At 42.7% G+C, this 19,322-nt stretch overlaps 1 protein-coding gene across 3 annotated transcripts in view; it reads left to right on the forward strand.

Moving 5' to 3' along the window:
- The first annotated feature begins 4,684 nt into the window (after window positions 1-4,684).
- TUBGCP5 (tubulin gamma complex component 5) overlaps window positions 4,685-19,322 on the forward strand; it is a 52,268-nt gene continuing 37,630 nt past the window's right edge. The window contains exons 1-8 of one of the 3 annotated variants that reach the window (XM_065580819.1): window positions 4,685-4,776; window positions 7,660-7,713; window positions 7,797-7,905; window positions 10,302-10,398; window positions 12,426-12,505; window positions 14,737-14,875; window positions 15,933-16,050; window positions 17,215-17,304. In XM_065580819.1, the coding sequence (XP_065436891.1) occupies window positions 17,249-17,304 (56 nt within the window). In that variant the 5' untranslated portion in view covers window positions 4,685-4,776; window positions 7,660-7,713; window positions 7,797-7,905; ... (3 more) ...; window positions 15,933-16,050; window positions 17,215-17,248. Of the gene's footprint in view, window positions 5,019-7,659; window positions 7,714-7,796; window positions 7,906-10,301; window positions 10,399-12,425; window positions 12,506-14,736; window positions 14,876-15,932; window positions 16,051-17,214; window positions 17,305-19,322 lie in introns of all 3 variants that reach the window. The other 2 variants (XR_010597670.1, XM_008167412.4) reach the window with 2 other exon arrangements.

The raw sequence follows: 19,322 nt of genomic DNA on the forward strand, positions 1-19,322 counted from the left end.
GGGAGCTTGGGCTGGTGGGTCAGGTAGGCTCAGAGGCACCCCAGGGGGAACCTGTCACAGTTCCATTGGACCTGCAGTTACTGAATCGCTAATTAGTGCCCCAAAATGGTTATTTAGACCAGTGGTTCTCAACCAGGAGTACATGTACCCCTGGGGGTATGCAGAGGTCTTCCATGGGGTACATCAGCTCATCTAGATATTTGCCTAGTTTTACAACCGACTACGTAAAAAAGCACTAGCGAAGTCAGTGCAAACTAAAATTTCATACAATTACTTGTTTATATTACTCTATATACTATACACTAAAATGTAAGTATGATATTTAAAAATGAGAAAGCAATTTTTCAGTAATAGTGTGATGTGCCACTTTAGTATTTTTATGTCTGATTTTGTAAGCAAGTAGTTTTTAAGGGAGGTAAAACTTGGGGTATGCAAGACTAATCAGATTCCTGAAAGGGGTACAGTAGTCTGGAAAGGTTGAGAGTCACTGATTTAGACAATCAGCTAGCATTAAGTGAAAATGATTGCAAATGCCAGGCACAAAAAAAGAAGTCAATTGAACCCATTTTGAAACTGTCCCATAATGTCTTCATTGCTGAAAGACCACCATGATACTCCCAATAGCTGTCAGATCATCATAAAATCATAGAATATCAGGGTTGGAAGGACCTCAGGAAGTCATCTAGTCCAACTCCCTCCTCAAAGCAGGACCAATCCCCAACTAAATCATCCCAGCCAGGGCTTTGTCAAGCCTGACCTTAAAAATCTCTAAGAAAGGAGATTCCACCACCTCCCTAGGTAACCCATTCCAGTGCTTCACCACCCGCCTAGTGAAAAAGTTATATCCAACCTAAACCTCCCCCACTGCAACTTGAGACTATTACTCCTTGTTCTGTCATCTGCTACCACTGAGAACAGTCTAGATCCATTCTCTTTGGAACCCACTTTCAGGTAGTTGAAAGCAGCTATCAAATCCCCCCTCATTCTTCTCTTCTGCAGACTAAACAATCCCAGTTCCCTCAGCCTCTCCTCATAAATCATGTGCTCCAACCCCCTAATCATTTTTGTTGCACTCCACTGGACTCTTTCCAATTTTTCAACATCCTTCTTGTAGTGTGGCCCAAAACTGGACACAGTACTCCAGATGAGGCCTCAGCAATGTCGAATAGAGGGGAATGATCACATCCTTCGATCTGCTGGCAATGCCCCTACTTATACAGCCAAAAATGCCGTTAGCCTTCTTGGCAACAAGGGCACACTATCGACTCATATTCAGCTTCTCGTCCACTGTAACCCCCAGGTCCTTTTCTGCAGAACTCCTGCCTAGCCATTCGGTCCCTAGTCTGTAGCAGTGCATGGGATTCTTCCGTCCTAAGTGCAGGACTCTGCATTTGTCCTTGTTGAACCTCATCAGATTTCTTTTGGCCCAATCCTCTAATTTGTCTAGGTCCCTCTGTATCCTATCTCTACCCTCCAGCGTATCTACCATGCCTCCCAGTTTAGTGTCATCTGCAAACTTAGATCAACCTCTAATAGTGAAAAAAGGTCACTCCTAAAACATCAAAATGATGTGCTGCAAAAGTTACTGTAGTAGAATAGGAGTACTTGTGGCTCCTAAGAGACTAACAAATTTATTTGAGCATAAGCTTTCGTGGGCTACAGCCCACCTCATCAGATGCATAGAATGGAACATATAGTAAGAAATATATATACATACAGAGAACATGAAAAGGTGGAAGTAGCCATACCCATCTGATGAAGTGGACTGTAGCCCACAAAAGCTTATGCTCAAATAAATTTGTTAGTCTCTAAGGTGCCACAAGTACTCCTGTTCTTTTTGCGGATACAGACTAACACGGCTGCTACTCTGAAACCTGTAGTAGAATGTTATCACATTATCTCCTTCCTGTTATGATCGTCCTGTTGCTTTTGCTGACAGGGCTGCTTGTGTGATTACTAACCTTTACATAGACAACCTTTACATAGACAAGATGTTTTATCCATTCTCTTAAAATATTGTTTCCATGTACTGCACATAGACAATTTGTTTCTTTCCTGAACTAAAAATGAAACAACTGCAGAAATCTGAAATGATTTTATGTTGGAACTTTTCCAAACATTACAAACATACAGCTGTGCATCTGCAATGAAGTTTTGAACTGATATGAACTGTAAGAAAAACAGTAAAGATATGTAAAATCTATAAGCATTTATTTAGGAATCATTGAAATGGGGCATATTTAAGGTGATCCCAAGTCTGTACAGGTTGGACTTAACAATTCAGCATGAAATTGTGGTTTGCATTCCTTGTCCTCTGGTTCAAGTGATGGGTGGGGTTTATTAGGAAATGAGTTACTAAAGGTATTCAAAGAGCTGGGCATCAGGCAGTTGTTCATCTTAGTTATGCTTAGGATTGATCTTGTTCCTAAGTGTGATGGGGTGTCCACAGCACATAGGACTGGAAGGGGTTAAGGTGGCCAGGTAGGCCAATTAACTCCCCGGGCTGCACCTGGAGGAGGAACCAGGCTGCAGGGGTTGATTAAATGAAGTTCAGCTAGCCAGGAATAGGAGGGGCCTGCAAAATCCCAGGAACAGAGAACAGAAGGGGGCTGCAGTCACTCCATGGGAGAAGGGAGATACCTTAGGGGCTACAGCAGTGGTTCTCAAACTTATTTGATCTTTGTATCTGTGCTCTCCGGCTGCCCAGCTCTGAAGGCAGAACAGAGAGTGGCAGCTGCTGGCCAGGTACCCAGCTCTGAAGGCCATGTAGCCGCTAGCAGCAGTGCAGAAGTAAGGGTGGCATAGTATGGTATTGCCACCCTTACTTCTGTGCTGCTGCTGACAATGCTGCTGCTTTCAGAGCTGGGCACCCAGCCAGCAGCTGCTGCTCTCTAGCAGCCCCCAGTTCTGAATGTGCAGTTTTTTTCCCCCTAAAGCTTCTCATGCTCCCCAGTTTGAGAACCTCTGAGAGTGTAGTCCATGGTTACTACCTGAGAGTTGGGAGGCTGGTGAACCCAGAGAGGGGGAAGCCAGGAAGGTATAAAAAGGCTCAGGGGAAAAGCAGCAAGATTGGACAGTGCAGGCTTTAGCTGCTCACTGGAGGGCCCCTGATCTGGAACCCGGAGGGCAGACCCAGGTTCCTCAATGAGCCACTGGGGCTGTGGCATAGGCCAAGCAGAGGACAGCAGACTGGATGGGACAGTTTGTCCTTGAAAGACTTTGTTTCCCCACTCCTGAAAGGGGAACATGTATGGTGACCTGGCCGGAGGGCTGAGTCACAAAGAGGAGGCTGCAGTTCCTGGAGTGAGAGGGGCTGCAGGGCAAGACAGGATGGGAGAGGACACGGCCAGAGAAGGGTGCAACGCCTAACAGAGATAATCCTCAGGATGGCCAGGAGAAGGTGCCACCAGCAGTGAGTGGACCCCATCACACTAAGGCAGAGGTCCCCAAACTGTAGGGTGCACCCTCTAGGGGGGCACAGAGGAACATTCGGTGGGGGAACATGGCTGGGGCCTGGTCCAGCCCTGATGGGGGGCAGGGAGGGAGCGCCACCCAGGTCCACCCAGAGCCCCAGCTGCCAGCCCCACACCCCAGCTGCTGTCCTCAGACCCTGGCCAGGCCCCCGACTGCTGATCCTGTGCCTGGGGCTCTGCTCCCAGCTCCTGGCTCCAGCCCAGCTGTGGCCCCACTCTTGGTCCTCTTACCCTGCCTGCATTTCCCACCAAACGGTGGCCCAGCTCCCAGCGCTGGCTCTGGGATTTGGGTGGGCATGGACAAGTTTGGGGAAGGGACCACTGCACTAAGGTTAAGAAGCCTAAATTGAAACTCAAGATGTGTGCAAAGGAACTGTGTAAACCGAGATTCCTTAGTCTTTTACCACTTTTCTTGCCTCTACAAAAAAATAAAACAACCCCCCAGGAAACTGAAATCACGTTAGTAGTGCTTATAAAAGCTTATAGATGTTTGTTTTTTACCTTTCATTTTGCCTCACAGCAGTTTCTACTTATTACTTGGTGTTATTTCAGCACGTATTGTATGCTTGGGTCCATCCAATGCCTACACAGAGATAGCCCTGCCCCAAACTGCATAGGCCCCAGTCCTGCAATGTTGTGCATAGGTTGAGCCCTGGGCTGCATGGAGCCTGTTGAAGTCGATGGAGCTCCATTCCGGCACAGGGGCCAACCCACATGCAATGCATTGCAGGATTGGGGCCTTACAAGCTAACAGAAGCTTGAAATACAGGCCATTTGCTATATGCAAAATGGAGCAAGCTGCCACCCAGCTCTTATTTATGTTTGTTATTCACAATAACAATACTTTGAACTGATCCAACCCAGCTCCTTGCAGCAGAGGCTCAAGGCCAGCTCCCTGTCACTGCCCCATGGGAAAGGTGGCTGGGGAGACAGAAAGAGGGTGAGGCACATGCTCAAGGTCACACAGTGAGCACTTGCAATGGAGCCAGAAGCTGGGTCTCCCAATTCTCAGGCCTGCTCTCCCTGTCCCCACTCCCCCTTGGCTGGGATAAGGTAGAGACAGAGCCCTCAGCCCAGCACTGTGTCCAATTAAGGCTACAGAGTCACATGATACTTAACCCCACCCACCAGCGCCTGCTTTCTACTTATAGAACACTTCCAACTCGCGCATGCGCACAGCTCCAGCGCCGCAGCCCTTCCTTTAGAATCTGCTGGGTTTTACGACGGTGGGGAATCTCGTGAGAGTAGGAGGGAAAGTGCTGCGAGACGAGCTGCCGGGCAGCGCGGCGGTGACAGAAACAAAGTGAGGCGGTTCAGGCGCGCCGCCGCCTCCCCCCCCAAGCGCGCGTGTGTGTTCGCTCGCTCGCTCGCTCGCTCTCGGGCAATGGCCGCTCAGCCCGCGCGCTGGAGCCCCCTCGAGCAGGAGCAGGACCGCGACGTCCGGGCGCTGATCCGGCGCCTGACCGGCCTCCGCGAGGCGCAGGGCGGCGAGGTGCCCGGCGGTCGCTTCCAGACGGCGCTGATCTTCGCCTGGTCCAACTTCAGGTCAGGGGCCGCGCGCTCCGGGTCTCGCTGCCCCCGGGGCAGCCAGGGCTGGGCGGCTTCCCTCAGTGCGCTGTGCGTGCGGCCTGCCCTGTCTGCGGGCCCCTGACCGGCCCCGGGTCACTCAGGCTGCGGCCGCCCGGGGAGGTGGGGGCGGTTCCAACGCGCCTGCGCTCCCGCCTTCACACACTGGCACGTGTCAGGCCTGTCTGAGGTGCAGCCTTACACACACACACTGTCACACACTTACCTGGCCAGATGTTCGTGTGACACTGGCTCTCCTGACAGCCCAATAAGTAACCGCTGTCTGCTGCAACATTGCACATGCCAGTGAGAACATCAGCATTTTCTCCATTAAAAAGATCCGGGCTCAGCATTACCATTAGGGACTTAGTTACAGGTGCTTATCAGAGGAACAGTGGCTGCTGTCCAGGCAGCTATAAATCTCTTGCTGTCCACTGTGTTACAATATTAGTCTGTTGGCATAAAATAAGCTGCTTTTTAGTAATTTTGGACAGAATACTCAACATGATGTTCAAGGCATCACGTTAGGGAAGAGAGGGAATAACAGCTATTGAAATGAGCAAATATTTCAAATTGAGCAATGTCACACACAAAAAAAGTCAAGATCTGCCTCAATAAGTGTACATTTCTCTCCAAAAGACAGACATGCTTTTGACCTTAATGCATGTGAAATGAGTTCAACATAATCTTTATTAACCTGTAATCTTAAAAAATTATAAGGTCATAGTCAACTCTTCCATCTGAAGTGTTTTACAAATTGTTACAAATGGCATGTAATCTCTTCAAATTATTGTAATCTTAACAGGGATTCCCCCCACACCACCCCAATTGACAGCACTTTTATGTAGTCAGTTTCACTCTTTTCCCCCCTATTGTCAACTAGTCCTTGCTTCTGCAAAGATGTGTGCATGTGCTTAATTTAATCAATTCATAGAATCCCAGGGTTGGAAGGGACCTCGGGAAGGTCATCTAGTCCAACCCCCTGCTCAAAGCAGGACCAATCCCCAGACAGATTTTTGCCCCAGATCCCTAAATGGCCCCCTCAAGGATTGAACTCACAACCCTGGGTTTAGCAGGCCAATGCTCAAACCACTGAGCTATCCCTCCCCTCGTGAGTAGCTCCATTTGAAGTCACTGGGAGTACATACAGTGCATAAAGTTAAGCACATGCCTAAATTCTTGTAGAATTTGGAGCATGTCATTTTCTCCCTTGTTGAAAAGATCCTATAAACATCAATGAGGAGTAGACTTCTAAAAAAATAAAGTCTCAGAGTTGCTAGGAACATTACTATGAATCTACTGTCTGTCTAATGAAGTAGATATGTGTTTTAAGGATAAAAACCATAGTAATCATACATAGCTATGGATTGAAACTTAAAATTCATTCAGCTTTTTTGGGAGTGTACTGAAGTTAACTTGGGTGGCCAGCCTGTGGCTCCGGAGCCACGTGCGGCTCTTCAGAAGTTAATATGCGTCTCCTTGTCTAGGCACCAACTCCGGGGCTGGAGCTACAGGTGCCAACTTTCCAATGTGCTGGGGGGTGCTCACTGCTCAATGCCTGGCTCTGCCACACGCCCTGCCCTCACTCCACCCCTTCCCGCCCCCTGCTCTGAGCCTGCTGTGCCCTCGCTCTTCTCCCCCCAGAGCCCCTTGCATGCCACAGAACAGCTGATCATGAGGTGTGGGGAGGGAGGGAGAGGTGCTGATGGGTGGGTGGGAGGCGATGGGAGTGGGGGCGGGGGGAGCTGATATGGGGCTGCTGGCTTATTACCGTGGCTCTTTGGCAATGTATCAAGATAATGTATCCTTATCAAGCTCAGGTTGGCTACCCCTGAGTTAACTTTTTATCTTACATATGAACTTCTTACAATATGTTCATTACCAAACTGATAGGCAGTTATTGTGATAATGTCTTTGGTGATAATGATTTGAGAAACAATTTAACGGGCTTATTTAAAAGTTAACAGTTGCCATTATTCAGTATATGACATCAAAATAGATGATACCTGCCAGAATGTTTGTCATGTAGCAACTGCTGTGTAGTGGAGATGTTTACAAGTGAGGCTTCTTACTGTTTGTGTAAATCTAATATTTTTAAGTAAGCATTAGCAGCGCATTGCAGATCCAGATTGCAAGCACAGTACTTGTTTATCTGCTCAAATAATAAGTCTCTTCAAATAGTTATCAAACATCTACTAGACTGAGACAAAAATAAAACATAATGTGACAGAGGGATGCATCAACATGGTTTAGGTACAATGCCCCTGGTAAGAAGCCCAACCCATCATCACCAGCTGCTGGGAAGGGTGGTAGTATTCTTAATAGGATACTGTTCCTAGATTCTATTTGTGGATTTCTGCTTTCTCTTGCTCGCTGCCCACCTCAGAGCCTCCTGTTTAGCATGTGTAATGTGAATAGTACGGATGGGTGCTACTCTATCGTTCCTCCAGCCTCTTGACTGTTGCTGGTGTTGCTGCAGGTAAACAAACTGTCCCAGCCTGCCAGTGGATTTCCCTGACAGGCCACGTGCCAAAGGTTGCCGATTCCTGCTATAGGTTTTTTTCCCAAACATTTCCTTGCACAATGCAAAAACTGTATTCTGTTTTAATTTCTCATCTAGATTTCATCGGTTTCTTGATGTAAGCAGTCACAAAGTAGAGAGGACGATAGAGGGGTAAGTTGTCTTATTTTTACTCTGTTGATTAATTCTGTTCATTTGAAGCATTCATTGATAAGATTTATTTATTTTTAAATCAGAATTTATGAAAAGCTGATTGTTCATTCAGACCTCAGTAAAGCTGCAAGCTGGAAAAGACTAATAGAAAAGTTTCTGAACTCACCACTTCCAAGCACTGAAGAAACAAAGGTGTGTAAAATTTTCTTCTTTGTTCTAATTTCTTTGCATGTATCCTGACGCTGGTCACTTTGTAACAGATTTAGACCAGAAAGTACAAATGAGTTATGTTACTACTAAGCTACATATTGCTATTCTGTGAGCTGATTTTTAAAATTATAACCTACCGACTCCCTATTATTAAAATATGTATTTATTGGGCATCCATCACCATAGTCTCTGGGTGCGCTTTTCATGGCTTAAATTATATCATTAACGTTGCAGATAAGAGGCATAGAGCTCCATATTCTGTGTTGCATGAACATTTTTGATAGGACAGGGAATCTAGCCGTTCATCTTAAGAAAACAGGATTTCATAGTTTTCAGTTGGAAAACTGTGTTGAGTTCCAGATCAGTTTAGGGCTTCTGCTGGATTAAAACTCTGTGCTCTCACTTGGTCCATGTCACTTTGGTTCCAGTGTGGTTGTTCTGAACCTGTTCTAGTTGACCTTTGAAGACTGAAAGCTTCTGCTGTTGTGAAATGCAGGCCCTTTAGCTGGGTAGAGGCACTCTATGATGTCATACTATTTAGTAGGGCTGAGTGTTCTATTTCCTAATGCCCATGCTTAGAACCTTAACTTCATTTCTAATTTAACTGAACTGTGACCTTTCTTTGGACTGGTTTAGATTTCTTAATGTGGGAAAAAGGAACTATACAGTAGCAATGCAAATGCACCCTGAATTGCTATACTTCCCCCCCCCCCCCCGGAGATTTTCAACCTATATGTACTTTTAGCTATGTTGTTTTTTGTGAATAAAGCGTGAGCCAGTCTACATGCTCAGAAATGTCAGGTTGTATTTAGCACTCAGCAGTGTTGTATAAGGTAATTGTGGTGACCTTTAGCAGTTGCTCCTGTTGATGAGTGAACTTGGGTGTCTTGCTGCCTGGCTCTGTGGAACTTGTCCATCTCAAAGATGATTCTGTAAATAAAGTACTTTGGCAGATCCTTGTAAGGAGAATGGTGTTAGTCTTAAAAAGGACTATGATATTGTAGTATAGCCTGCTTTTCTACTAATTTGATTATAATATTTTTTCCCTCCTATTCTTTGCCTGCGGCACACAATAGTTTAGTCTCCTGAGGGTTGTAGTATTTCGGTCTAATTGTAGTTGTTGGGTTTATTGTGCAGATAACTGGGTGGTACTGGTGGCCTGTGATGCATAGGAGGTCAAACTAAATGGTCCAGTGGTATCTTCTGGCCATAAACTTTGACTTTAATAGGAGTGCATGGTTTCCTTCTAGCCCCGAAACAGCTTTTAAACGCTATTTTTTAAATTAAAAAGGTCAAAATATCATAGAATATCAGGGTTGGAAGGGACCTCAGGAGGTCATCTAGTCCAGGGGTCTCAAACTCAAATGACCACGAGGGCCACATGAGGACTAGTACATTGGCCCGAGGGCCGCCTTACTGACACCCTCCCTCCCCTGCTGCCATCGGCCCCGCCCCACTCCACCCCTTCCACGAGGCCCCGCCCCCATTCCAACCCCTTCCCCGAAATCCCCACCCCAGTTCTGCCCCCTTCCTGTTCCCAGGGGGTGCAGGAGAAGTTCGGGGGGCGGACTCCAGCCCAACGTGCACCGGGGGCAGGGCAGGCTGGGGAACCGCGGCCAATGGGAGCTGCTAGGGGCACTGCCTGAAGCAACAGCAACACACAGACCCCTGTGCCCCTATTCCCCACGTTCCGGCCACTTCCCGGAGCGGCGCGGGGGCAGGCAGGCAGGGGCTGGAGCTGCTCTAGGTAAACGGTGGTGGTGGTGGGGGAGAACCACAAGGAGCTTGCGGGCCACAGAAAACAACCCCGCGGGCCGCACGTTTGAGACCCCTGATCTAGTCCAACCTCCTGCTCAAAGCAGGACCAATCCCCAGACAAATTTTTTTACCCCAGTTCCCTAAATGGCCCCCTCAAGGATTGAACTCACAACCCTGGGTTTAGCAGGCCAGTGCTCAAACCACTGAGCTATCCCTCCCGCCATGTAGATGTCAGAATCATTAAATGGTTCCATTCACGAAGGGTGAGTGGCCTGTTAATAGTCTTGCATAACTGTGTAACCGTTGTCTGTATAGAATAAATGAGTTTGTGGAAGTGGAGTAAATGGATGAGGAGTCCTTAAACCTTCATGTAGACTTTTAGTTGAGGTGCTTTAATTTGTCATGGTTAGCATAATTTAAACAAGAATTTTAGGTGACTAGATTTTCAGTTTGTATTGGAAAAAAAATAAGTAAATTAGGATATCCATTACTTGAGATGAACTGTGAGGGCTAATACTACACACTCTGGCATACAACATTCTACGCTGTTCATTTCCTAAAGTCTTTTAAACCATTTTATTCTATTTATTGATTTTTTTTTCTTTTGTGTATTTTTAAAGACAGATGCTCATTACGCCATACTATCTCTCCTACTGTGCTTGTCCGATTCTCCTTCCAACACCAACTATGTGGAAAAGCCAAGAGATAAAGAAGTGGGTAGGTTACAAGATCTTTATATTTGAAATGAAAAACACACAGACAAGTGACAATCTGATGGGACTTTTTTTTCCCCTTTGCAGTCTTATAACATCATGACTTAATTCGTTTCAAGATCCTCACTGGTTATCTTTTGTGGGTTTTTAATCTTGTATCTAATTAACCTATACATCTAAGACACACTGGAAACTAGAAGGTTTGTGGGTGGGGGAAAAGATTAATGTTATGACTTTCTCATCCGGGTTGCTCGTTCAAATCCACCCCCGTTGGTTGCTATCTGAGGGCCATTTGGTGAGTTGTGTTTAAAAGCCTGTGATCTCTGTTCTGTTCCCGTAAGTGGGAACAAGTGTTAAATGACTGTCACAGTTAATACCCTCTCAGCAGAGGGGCCAGTGAGTGAAATATTATGTCACTTGTGGAACCACCACATGAGGTTTGATGAATATTGGTGAGCCTGGAGGAAGTTTGCATTACTGCTGTATCGTCTGCGTGAGTAAATAAAGGACTTCACTTTCTAACAGTGTCTATCCTGACCATTTCATTACACCGAACTGAGCCAAAACCAAAAATAAAATCTATCTAAAACTAGTAACTTCTCATGTAATTTCACATAGGAAAGTTACGCAGTAACTTGACATAATGCAGTTTGGTTATTTCTGTAATCTTTTCATTTTAAATTAAAAATATTGCTTTTCTGTTCTAACCAGTTTTAACTTGGCAACATCTAGTCATCCATCTTAATTTATCAAGAGTTAATTTTACGTAATCTCCCGGTTTTGTAGTAGTAGTGTACAATTTCCTTATGTTTCTGATTACAAACAAATGGCAGTAAATTGACAATCCCCAATGGATCAAGAATAAAAGGATGAGAAGAGTGGAACACCTGAGAAAAATGTGTTTGGGATACCACACATCCTTGTGGTATTCATTTGCAATGCTGAAAAATAGCCATTAAAAAAAAATGGTTTGAAACAACATTTTAGTCTAGAAACTGTGGGGAGGGGAAGAAGCCTCGTATCTTAAAATTCTTTTTCGAGTGGCCTCTGCACATTTCCACTCTTGGAATGCACTAGTGACGTATGTTGGACTGCATTGTCAGCACATCCCAAAAGTGTGAACATGCAGAGGTTATCTCAGAAAATTCCAGTTACAGGTGAGTAACCTTCCTACTGGATTAAAGTATATTATTTTATATTGTTTGTGTGATTATTTTATTTAAAAATATTTATCTATAGCACTATGGTTGTACATATTCTTTTACACAGAAGGAAAGACAAGTTCCCTGCCCTCAGTAATTTACAATCTGGGTTCCTGATCCTGCAAAGACTTGTCCATGTGTTACTCTTGGTAAGTCTACACCACAAAGAAAAACCCATGGCACTGAGTCACACAGCCCAGGTCATTTGAGCTAGTGGTACTTAAAAATAGCAGTGCAGACATTCTGACTCAGGCTGGAGCCTGGGTTCTGAGACCCTCACCAGGTTTCAGAGCCCGAGCTCCAGCCAAAGCGGGAATGTTTAGCCCCAAGCCCCAACAGCCCAAGTCAGTTGACCCAGGCTCTGACACTCAGGGCTGCAGGTTTTTCTTTGGAATGTAGACCATTTTTATGCACTGGGAGTAGTTCCATTGAAGCAACTGGGATTACTCACAGTGCGTAAAGATACGCACTCTTGCAAGTCTTTTGCAGGATTGAGGCCTAAAATAGAGATGACATGATGCAGGAAGAAGTGAAATCAGGCAAATGGGATGACTGTACACCATATTGCAAATTTGTGTGAGTCTAAAACTCAGAATCAGAGGAGCACTTCAGGAGAAATGTATATAGGTAGAGAAAGAAACAGGAAGATAATTCATCAGACTACTTAAATCTTCAGTGAAAATTGTATATCATTGCTAAAGAAAGTGACAGTTTTGAATGGAAGAGAGTATCTCTTGTCAGTCTGCACCTTTAGAAAAATATAAGTCTTGTTATAGAGGAAGTTGGAAATAAGCACAAAAATATTGAGTCTCACTTGTATTCCTTTTAGAAAAGGAAGAAGAATTTGACTGGGGAAAGTACTTGAGGGAAGGTGAAGAAATTGATTTTGGTCCTGACATAGACACACCAGTAAGTAATATCTTAAAAGTGACTGACTATGTTCTTACAGACCGTATATATGATATTTAGGATTATAGATGTTCACTAAAGCAAATAATTTATGGCTTGTTGATGTATGGGAGCTATAGCTATGGCAGGGCACATTCTTTCTAGAGCAGTGGAGAGTCAGGAAGTCAACTAAATAATGTTTTGGATCGTAGAAGGGGAGGCTGTATCACTGTGGACAAAAACCACTGTTTAGATTTTTTTGATCAGTTTTTTTATTTAAATACAGGTTTATTTTTTAAAAATAAACCATTTAAAAATTAAATTAGAATTTGACAACCTGTTAAGGCCTAAATTTACTCTAATCTATTAAAATAATTGAAATAGAAAAAAATTGTATTAAGCAGTACATGCTTGCTGATGATGTTTTAAAGACAGTCAGATCACTGAACTGGTGAAAGTCAATCCGTAAGCACTTGAAACCAGAGTTTGTTGAAGTGTTAAACCAGCTTTTGACTGCATTAGCTTCTTCTGCAGGTGGAGAAGCCTATTTTCTTCATTTCAGATCAATGACAAGAAATCCAAGGTTAAGCTGATTGGGAGTTGGAAAAAGCAGGAAAGTTTGTTTGCCTTTTCCAGTCTTGAGTAAAAACCAGGTGTTAGAGGATGAGATCTACTATTTCTAAGATTTTGAAGGACATGGTGATCAGAAACAATTCATTCAATTCACTAACTACAGATAATATTTCCTTTGTTTAAATAAATCAGTTATTTTGAAATGCAAAATGTATTTTTATAAACTTTGATCAACTTTTTGTCTTATCTATTCAGCATGTTTGAGCTTTTATTGAATGAAAAATGTTTTTGTGCATTTTGATTGAATTTCCATCCAAATAGAGCTTAACACAAATCACATGTGAAAAAAAATTAAACAGTAAATAAGAACATAAAGAATCCAAGAATGGCGATACTGGGTCAAACCAATGGTCCAGCTAGCCCAGTATCCTGTCTTCCAAGAGTGGCCAATGCCAGGTGCTTCAGAGGGAATGAATAGAACAGGAAATCATCAAGTGCTCCATCCCCTGCCCCCATGGCAAACAGAGGCTAGGGACACCATCTCTGCCCATCCTGGCTAATAGCCATTAAAATGCATCCTTCACCATTTTCTAACATAAGTAAAAATTAAGAATCTAAATAAATGTAAGTTAAGTTATATAATTGCTTCAGTAAATGTGTATAGATAGTGTATCCTAGTTAGTGTATCCACGGTGCACTCAATCCTGATACAGTGCAAGGGCTAGTCCTGCCCCAGAAACACCCCATGGCTCTGCGCCAGGCACACCAGATGTGTGCAGGCAGGCTTAGCCCAGCAGGATCCAAATGTGGAGGTGTTCAGTGTGCGGGGGATCCAGGTGTGGGGCAAGAGGGTTCTGTGTGGGGCAATCTGGATGTGGGCAGCTCAGTGAGGGGTCCGGGTGCAGGGGCAATGAGATTCTTTGGGGGTGGGGTCCTGGTGAAGGTTGTTGGGGCTCGGTGGGAGGGGTGGGGTCTGGGTGCTGGGGGAGTGGGACAGGGGTCCGGGTGCAGTTGGTTGGGGGGTCTGGGTGCAGGGGGCTTGACGGGGTGGTCCAGGTGAATAGAGGTTGGGGCTTGGAGTGGGGGTATGTGTTCAGGGGACTCATGGGGGCGGTGAGGCCCAGCGGAGGGTCTGGGTATGGGGGTCTGAATGCACAGGAGTTGGGCAGATGGGAAGGCAGCTCCCCGTACAGTGATCCCTTTGTGATTTACCTCTCTGGGGCTGTTCCAGGCACCCAAAATGATGCACCTGCCCTGCTGGAGAGGGGAGTGTGGTTGCTCTTTGCTTCCCTGTCAGAAAAACATTTTTCTCAGGGGAAGGAAAGAAATCTGCAGCGGACATGAATTCTGCGCGTGAGCAGTGGCACAGAATTGCCCTAGGAGTAAGATATGTAGAAATACAAAGTCACTGCTCCAAAAAGCTTACTATTTTGATGATGTCTGTAACTTAACAGTTTGGGCCATGTTATAAAATAAATTTTGGGGAAAAAATCAAATGATTTTCAGGGTTCCTTTTAGTTTCCCTCATGCCTTTTTTTTTTTTTTTTTTTTTTTTTTTTTGGTGGAAGACAGAAAGTAGACATGTTACACTGACTTTCCCTGCCAAGAAGGACTGAGTATACTTCCTTCCCTCATGTACATTGCACTAAAAATTTACTTGGTCTTGTCATACTTGTCAGGATTGGTCTGAAGAAAGTGAAGAGGAGGAGGATGCTCAACAACCTCTGAGCAGGGAAGACTCTGGCATTCAAGTAGACAGAACACCACAAGAAGAACAAGACCATAACAAGAAAACAGTGTCTCAGGTCACATGGAAAGGTTGGTTATTCAAAATTCTCTTCATGGAGGGATCTCATAACAAATGGATTTCTAATAAATGATTCTCACTCATATGTGGCTACCTAACAATAACTATGGAAGAGTTCTATATTAAAGTGCTCTGGTATTGTCACTATAATTAAGGTTGTGAGTTTGGTTATGTATTATAGTTACTCTTTAACAGAGTAAAATGGTAGTGCCTCATTTGTGTGTAATGAAGGTTTGATCTAATTTCCATTAAAGTCAATGGAAAGACTTCCATTTATTCCTATGGAAGTATGCACACCGATGCTGCTCTAGGGATAAATTTACATCAGATAAACACAACTTAAATATATCTAGATATAATACAAAGCTTGTGTTATTAAATGTTAACACTGAAATAAAAGCAGGTATTCAGAAAAACATTTGTGTGTGCTTGGGGAATAGTATAATTCAATGAATGAAAATGCTTGTAATAAATGTGACACTAATGGCTCCCCTTCAGATTGGTTTCAGTCGGTTTCTCTGACAGCTGTGAAATTATAGGAGAGCGCACAGTAGGATATTGCACCTAGAATAGAAGCTGGTTATCTGTGAGGCTAGGTGTCATGGGGGATAGAACTAGGAGAAAAAAAATTTAGGTAATGTACTGAGTGCCTAGTATTAGGGACACCGTGACTATAGGGTGAGCTTCCTGGTGTTTGGCACCTTACTTTTTAAAGTTACCTTTGATATAGGTTTTGTATGTATCGTTTCAACAATTGTCTAAAATAAAGTACATTTCCTTAAGATGGAAAGATATATAAATATTAATAGACCTCTGTCTTATTTTTAGGGCCTGATTTTCAAAAGGTCAGGCACCTGTGTGTGTAAACTAACTTATACATGAAATCACCATGATTGTACATGCAATAAAGTGGAAACAGACAGGAGTAATTAGCCAGTTATTTGAATGCAGCTATATCCTGAAGCTAATTCATTGTTTGGATGCTTATTAGTGAGACTTCTTTTTGTCTTTTATAAGCCTTCCCTACATAAATGAAAATCCTTCACTGACTGTCAAATGTCTTACCAGTGGGTGAACCTGATGCGCGCAGCTGGCTGGAACAGCATGTGGTTCCTCAATATTGGACAGGAAGAGCTCTTCGTTTTTCTCACAGTTTGCACCTACATTCCAATTTAGCTGCTGTCTGGTAAGAAAAAAAGATCACGTACATGTTCACTGCTGATATTAAATAAAGCCAGATAATGGTTTAATGAACTATTAATGATTTACATTAAGCTGTGATACTGTTAAAGTGTAAAATGTGTGTGCTCTTCCAAAATATGTAGTTAGCATTTGTTACTGATTTAGTTTAAAATATATTTATATATTGCAAACTAAGTGCGTGCAAATTGAACAAAATGAGCCAGTATAAGTTTAACTTTTGCTTATTGTGCTGAACAGTCGTAGTTCTTCCACCCCCGTAAAAATGCATAAATGTCTTGTGTGTTACTGTCCTTCCCAATATCAGAATTTAAAACAAAGCTAGTGCTGTTGTGTCCATCACAAATTCCAAATCTCAGTTTGGACAAATTTAGCATGTGTAGGGCAATATCAAATTGTGATTTGGTTTGTGCACACATTCACTGCCAGTGAACATATTTGGTTTGGTTGAATTTTGAGCTAAGAAATTGTATAAATAACTAGTACTTTCAGTGATAAAAATGAATTAGAATGCTAAAAACTTAAGTAATCCTAACATATTACACTAAAATCTTTTAATCTATCTACCAGTAAAGAAATCATGGAAGGTCTATGAATAATTGTAGAACTTTTTCCTATGATCTTCTGTTCATATTTAGAGGTGAAGGAATTTCCATTCCCTTCGCAAGTTTTTGAGATGGCATGTGTTACTTTGAGGTGGGATGGGATTTGGGGGTTATTCGTGATCCAAATTCATGTTTACTCTTGACTTTAATGTATTTAAAATAGCTACATGTTCTATTTGATAATCATTGCGTCAAAAAAGTGGATTCATCGCATTACTATGTATGTTATTGGATAATAAGTAATTAAACATTTGAGAGTTGGAATACTAAAACTAATCTAATACGTCAAATGTTTGCTAGTTAATGGTAGTTGGGCTTTGACTGGATAATATTTTGGTGGCTTTTCATATTTTTTTGCCTCTAAAAAGGTTTAGAATCAAACTCTGCTCTTGTTTACAGCCTATAGAGCTTCATGGAAGTCTTTGAAGTCAAAGGTGTAAATTAGGGGAGAAATGAGTCTTAAGATTATTGCTTGATTCTTATTTGTAAACACTTCAGCTATGATTTCAGGTTTTTTTAATTAATAGTACATTTTCTTCTTTTAGGGACCAACACTTGTACAGCAGCGATCCCTTATATATGCCAGAAGAAAGAACTCTTGTAACTGAAACACAGGTTATCCGGGAAACACTCTGGTAAGCAGGAATCCCTGAAATACTTGTATATGAAATGTATTTAATATTCAAATGATAAAAGAATCTTGCATCATAGTGTTGTTGGTCCTAGGAGACAGATTTGCAGTTGGCTTTCAGTGTCAGAAAAGAAATATTGCTGTGTCCTTTCTTTCTAATCTGTGCACCATCACCAGTAGTAAAGATTCTGTAATTGCAACATTCTTAATAGTTTTAATGCACAAGCCAGAAAATAAGCCAGCTCACTCTTTCATAACTGTATTGCCTGTGCAGTACAAAAAACTTATTTTTGTTACTTAAAGTGAAAGAACTCAATGCACAATGAGCAGATTTTTTGAGTAAAAAGTCAGTCATTTTATTTTTCTTACTATTAAAAAATACTTTTAAGCTCAATTCAAGTGAGAGGTAGGAGGAAACCTCTAAAAGAAAGAGCTGAGACCATGACCGTGTGTTCTGTTGGAAATGTATTTCTGATCTTCAGCAATATCGTTTACAGTCTCTGGGTCACAATGGACCCATTATTGCTCTCTGATTCCCAGATGACAGTAGTGCCACATAGTCGTGCTACCATGCCCTCTATTCATCCAAAGCTGGCCTAGTGGTTGCAACCATTTTTCTGTGATGTTTACATTGTCACAGTGATCCACCCCTTTTCAGTATCAGTGTTAGATTTCTACATTATGCTCTACTGAGAGCCACCTTGGAAAGGAACCTGGAAGTTTCTGCTAATAAAAAATGCTGGCATCTCTTGAGTATGACTAGTTGCTGCTTCAGAACTTGGTTGGCTTCCAAGTGCAATTTAAGATGTAGGTTACAATTTAGTAAACCTTATATGGCCAGCCGAGGGTTTGCCCCTCTTATGCGGTGTCTTAACACAGCAGTAACAATGCATCAGTTCTTGATGTTAAATGCTTAAGATATGGCTGACATTGTGATGTGCACTGGAGGGCTCACATCTTTGAAACTTTCTTCCTTTAACAATCTACCAGACGTGGATTTGTTGAGAAGTTAAAGAGTTTTCTGACCAGGTTTTTTCTTATCCTATAGGTTTGCCACTGACAGGATTTGAGGATGTTTTAATGATTTTTAATTCAATTTTTTGTTGTTATTGTTGCTATAATTGTTGTTAGGGACTCAGTTGTCAGGCTGGAAATCCAATTTATAAATATTTGTGTATTATAATGTAAGTTATCTTAAATGAATTTTAGAATTTTAAGTCTTACAGAAAGTAATTCCCAACATAAGACTTTTTAAGACAAAAATTTAACATGATGTCCCATTCTTTGTGATAAGGTCCACAGGTCTCTTACAATGGTACTTGAGCCTGCTTGCAGCTTGGGGGTAGAACCTGTTCTGTCATTCATTTTATGATGCCAGAAGGTTCCTCAGTTTTCCCAATCAAAATTTAACCTGGTTTCAGGTTACAATCTTCAATCAGATGAGGGTTTATTTTATTTGAAGTTAGGAGATTTCTCTAATAAGAACAGTATTGTACTTTTAATTTAGCCAGGTAGTCCTCAAACTGTCATTCCCTAAGTAAGTTCAAGAAATATTTCTCCTCTTGTTGAGCATCAAAGTCCTGTCTTTAGCAGCATTGGCAATCTCAAGGCAGAGCAGTTATATCTCCTGCATTGAGATCTGCTGGACAGCCATTAGTTCACCAAGTCTGCATATTGGTCATCGAATCTTGGCGAGTGCCATTTATTTCCTTTTGGCCAAGTCTTCTATATGCCCTAATGCCCAAGAGAAGGTGGAGGAGATATTTATGTATTATCTACCTAGTTTGGGATGTCCATATTTAAAGAATAATCCTACTTCCCTTTTTGGAGGAACACTGCTATGAAAATCCCATTGTAACATGTCTGTGGATTTTAGCATGAAGAAGAACAGGAAAATTTACCCTTGCTTAGCTGAAAATATCCTTTTTTTGAGAATGTAATATGATTCACAGATCTGGCTGAGCATAGAGACAAATGGATCTCAGATTAGAGATGGAAATTGTCATCCAAGGATTTGGGTTT

The sequence above is a fragment of the Chrysemys picta genome, chromosome 1 (assembly GCF_011386835.1).
Source record: "Chrysemys picta bellii isolate R12L10 chromosome 1, ASM1138683v2, whole genome shotgun sequence".
Classification (NCBI taxonomy): Eukaryota; Metazoa; Chordata; order Testudines; family Emydidae; genus Chrysemys; species Chrysemys picta.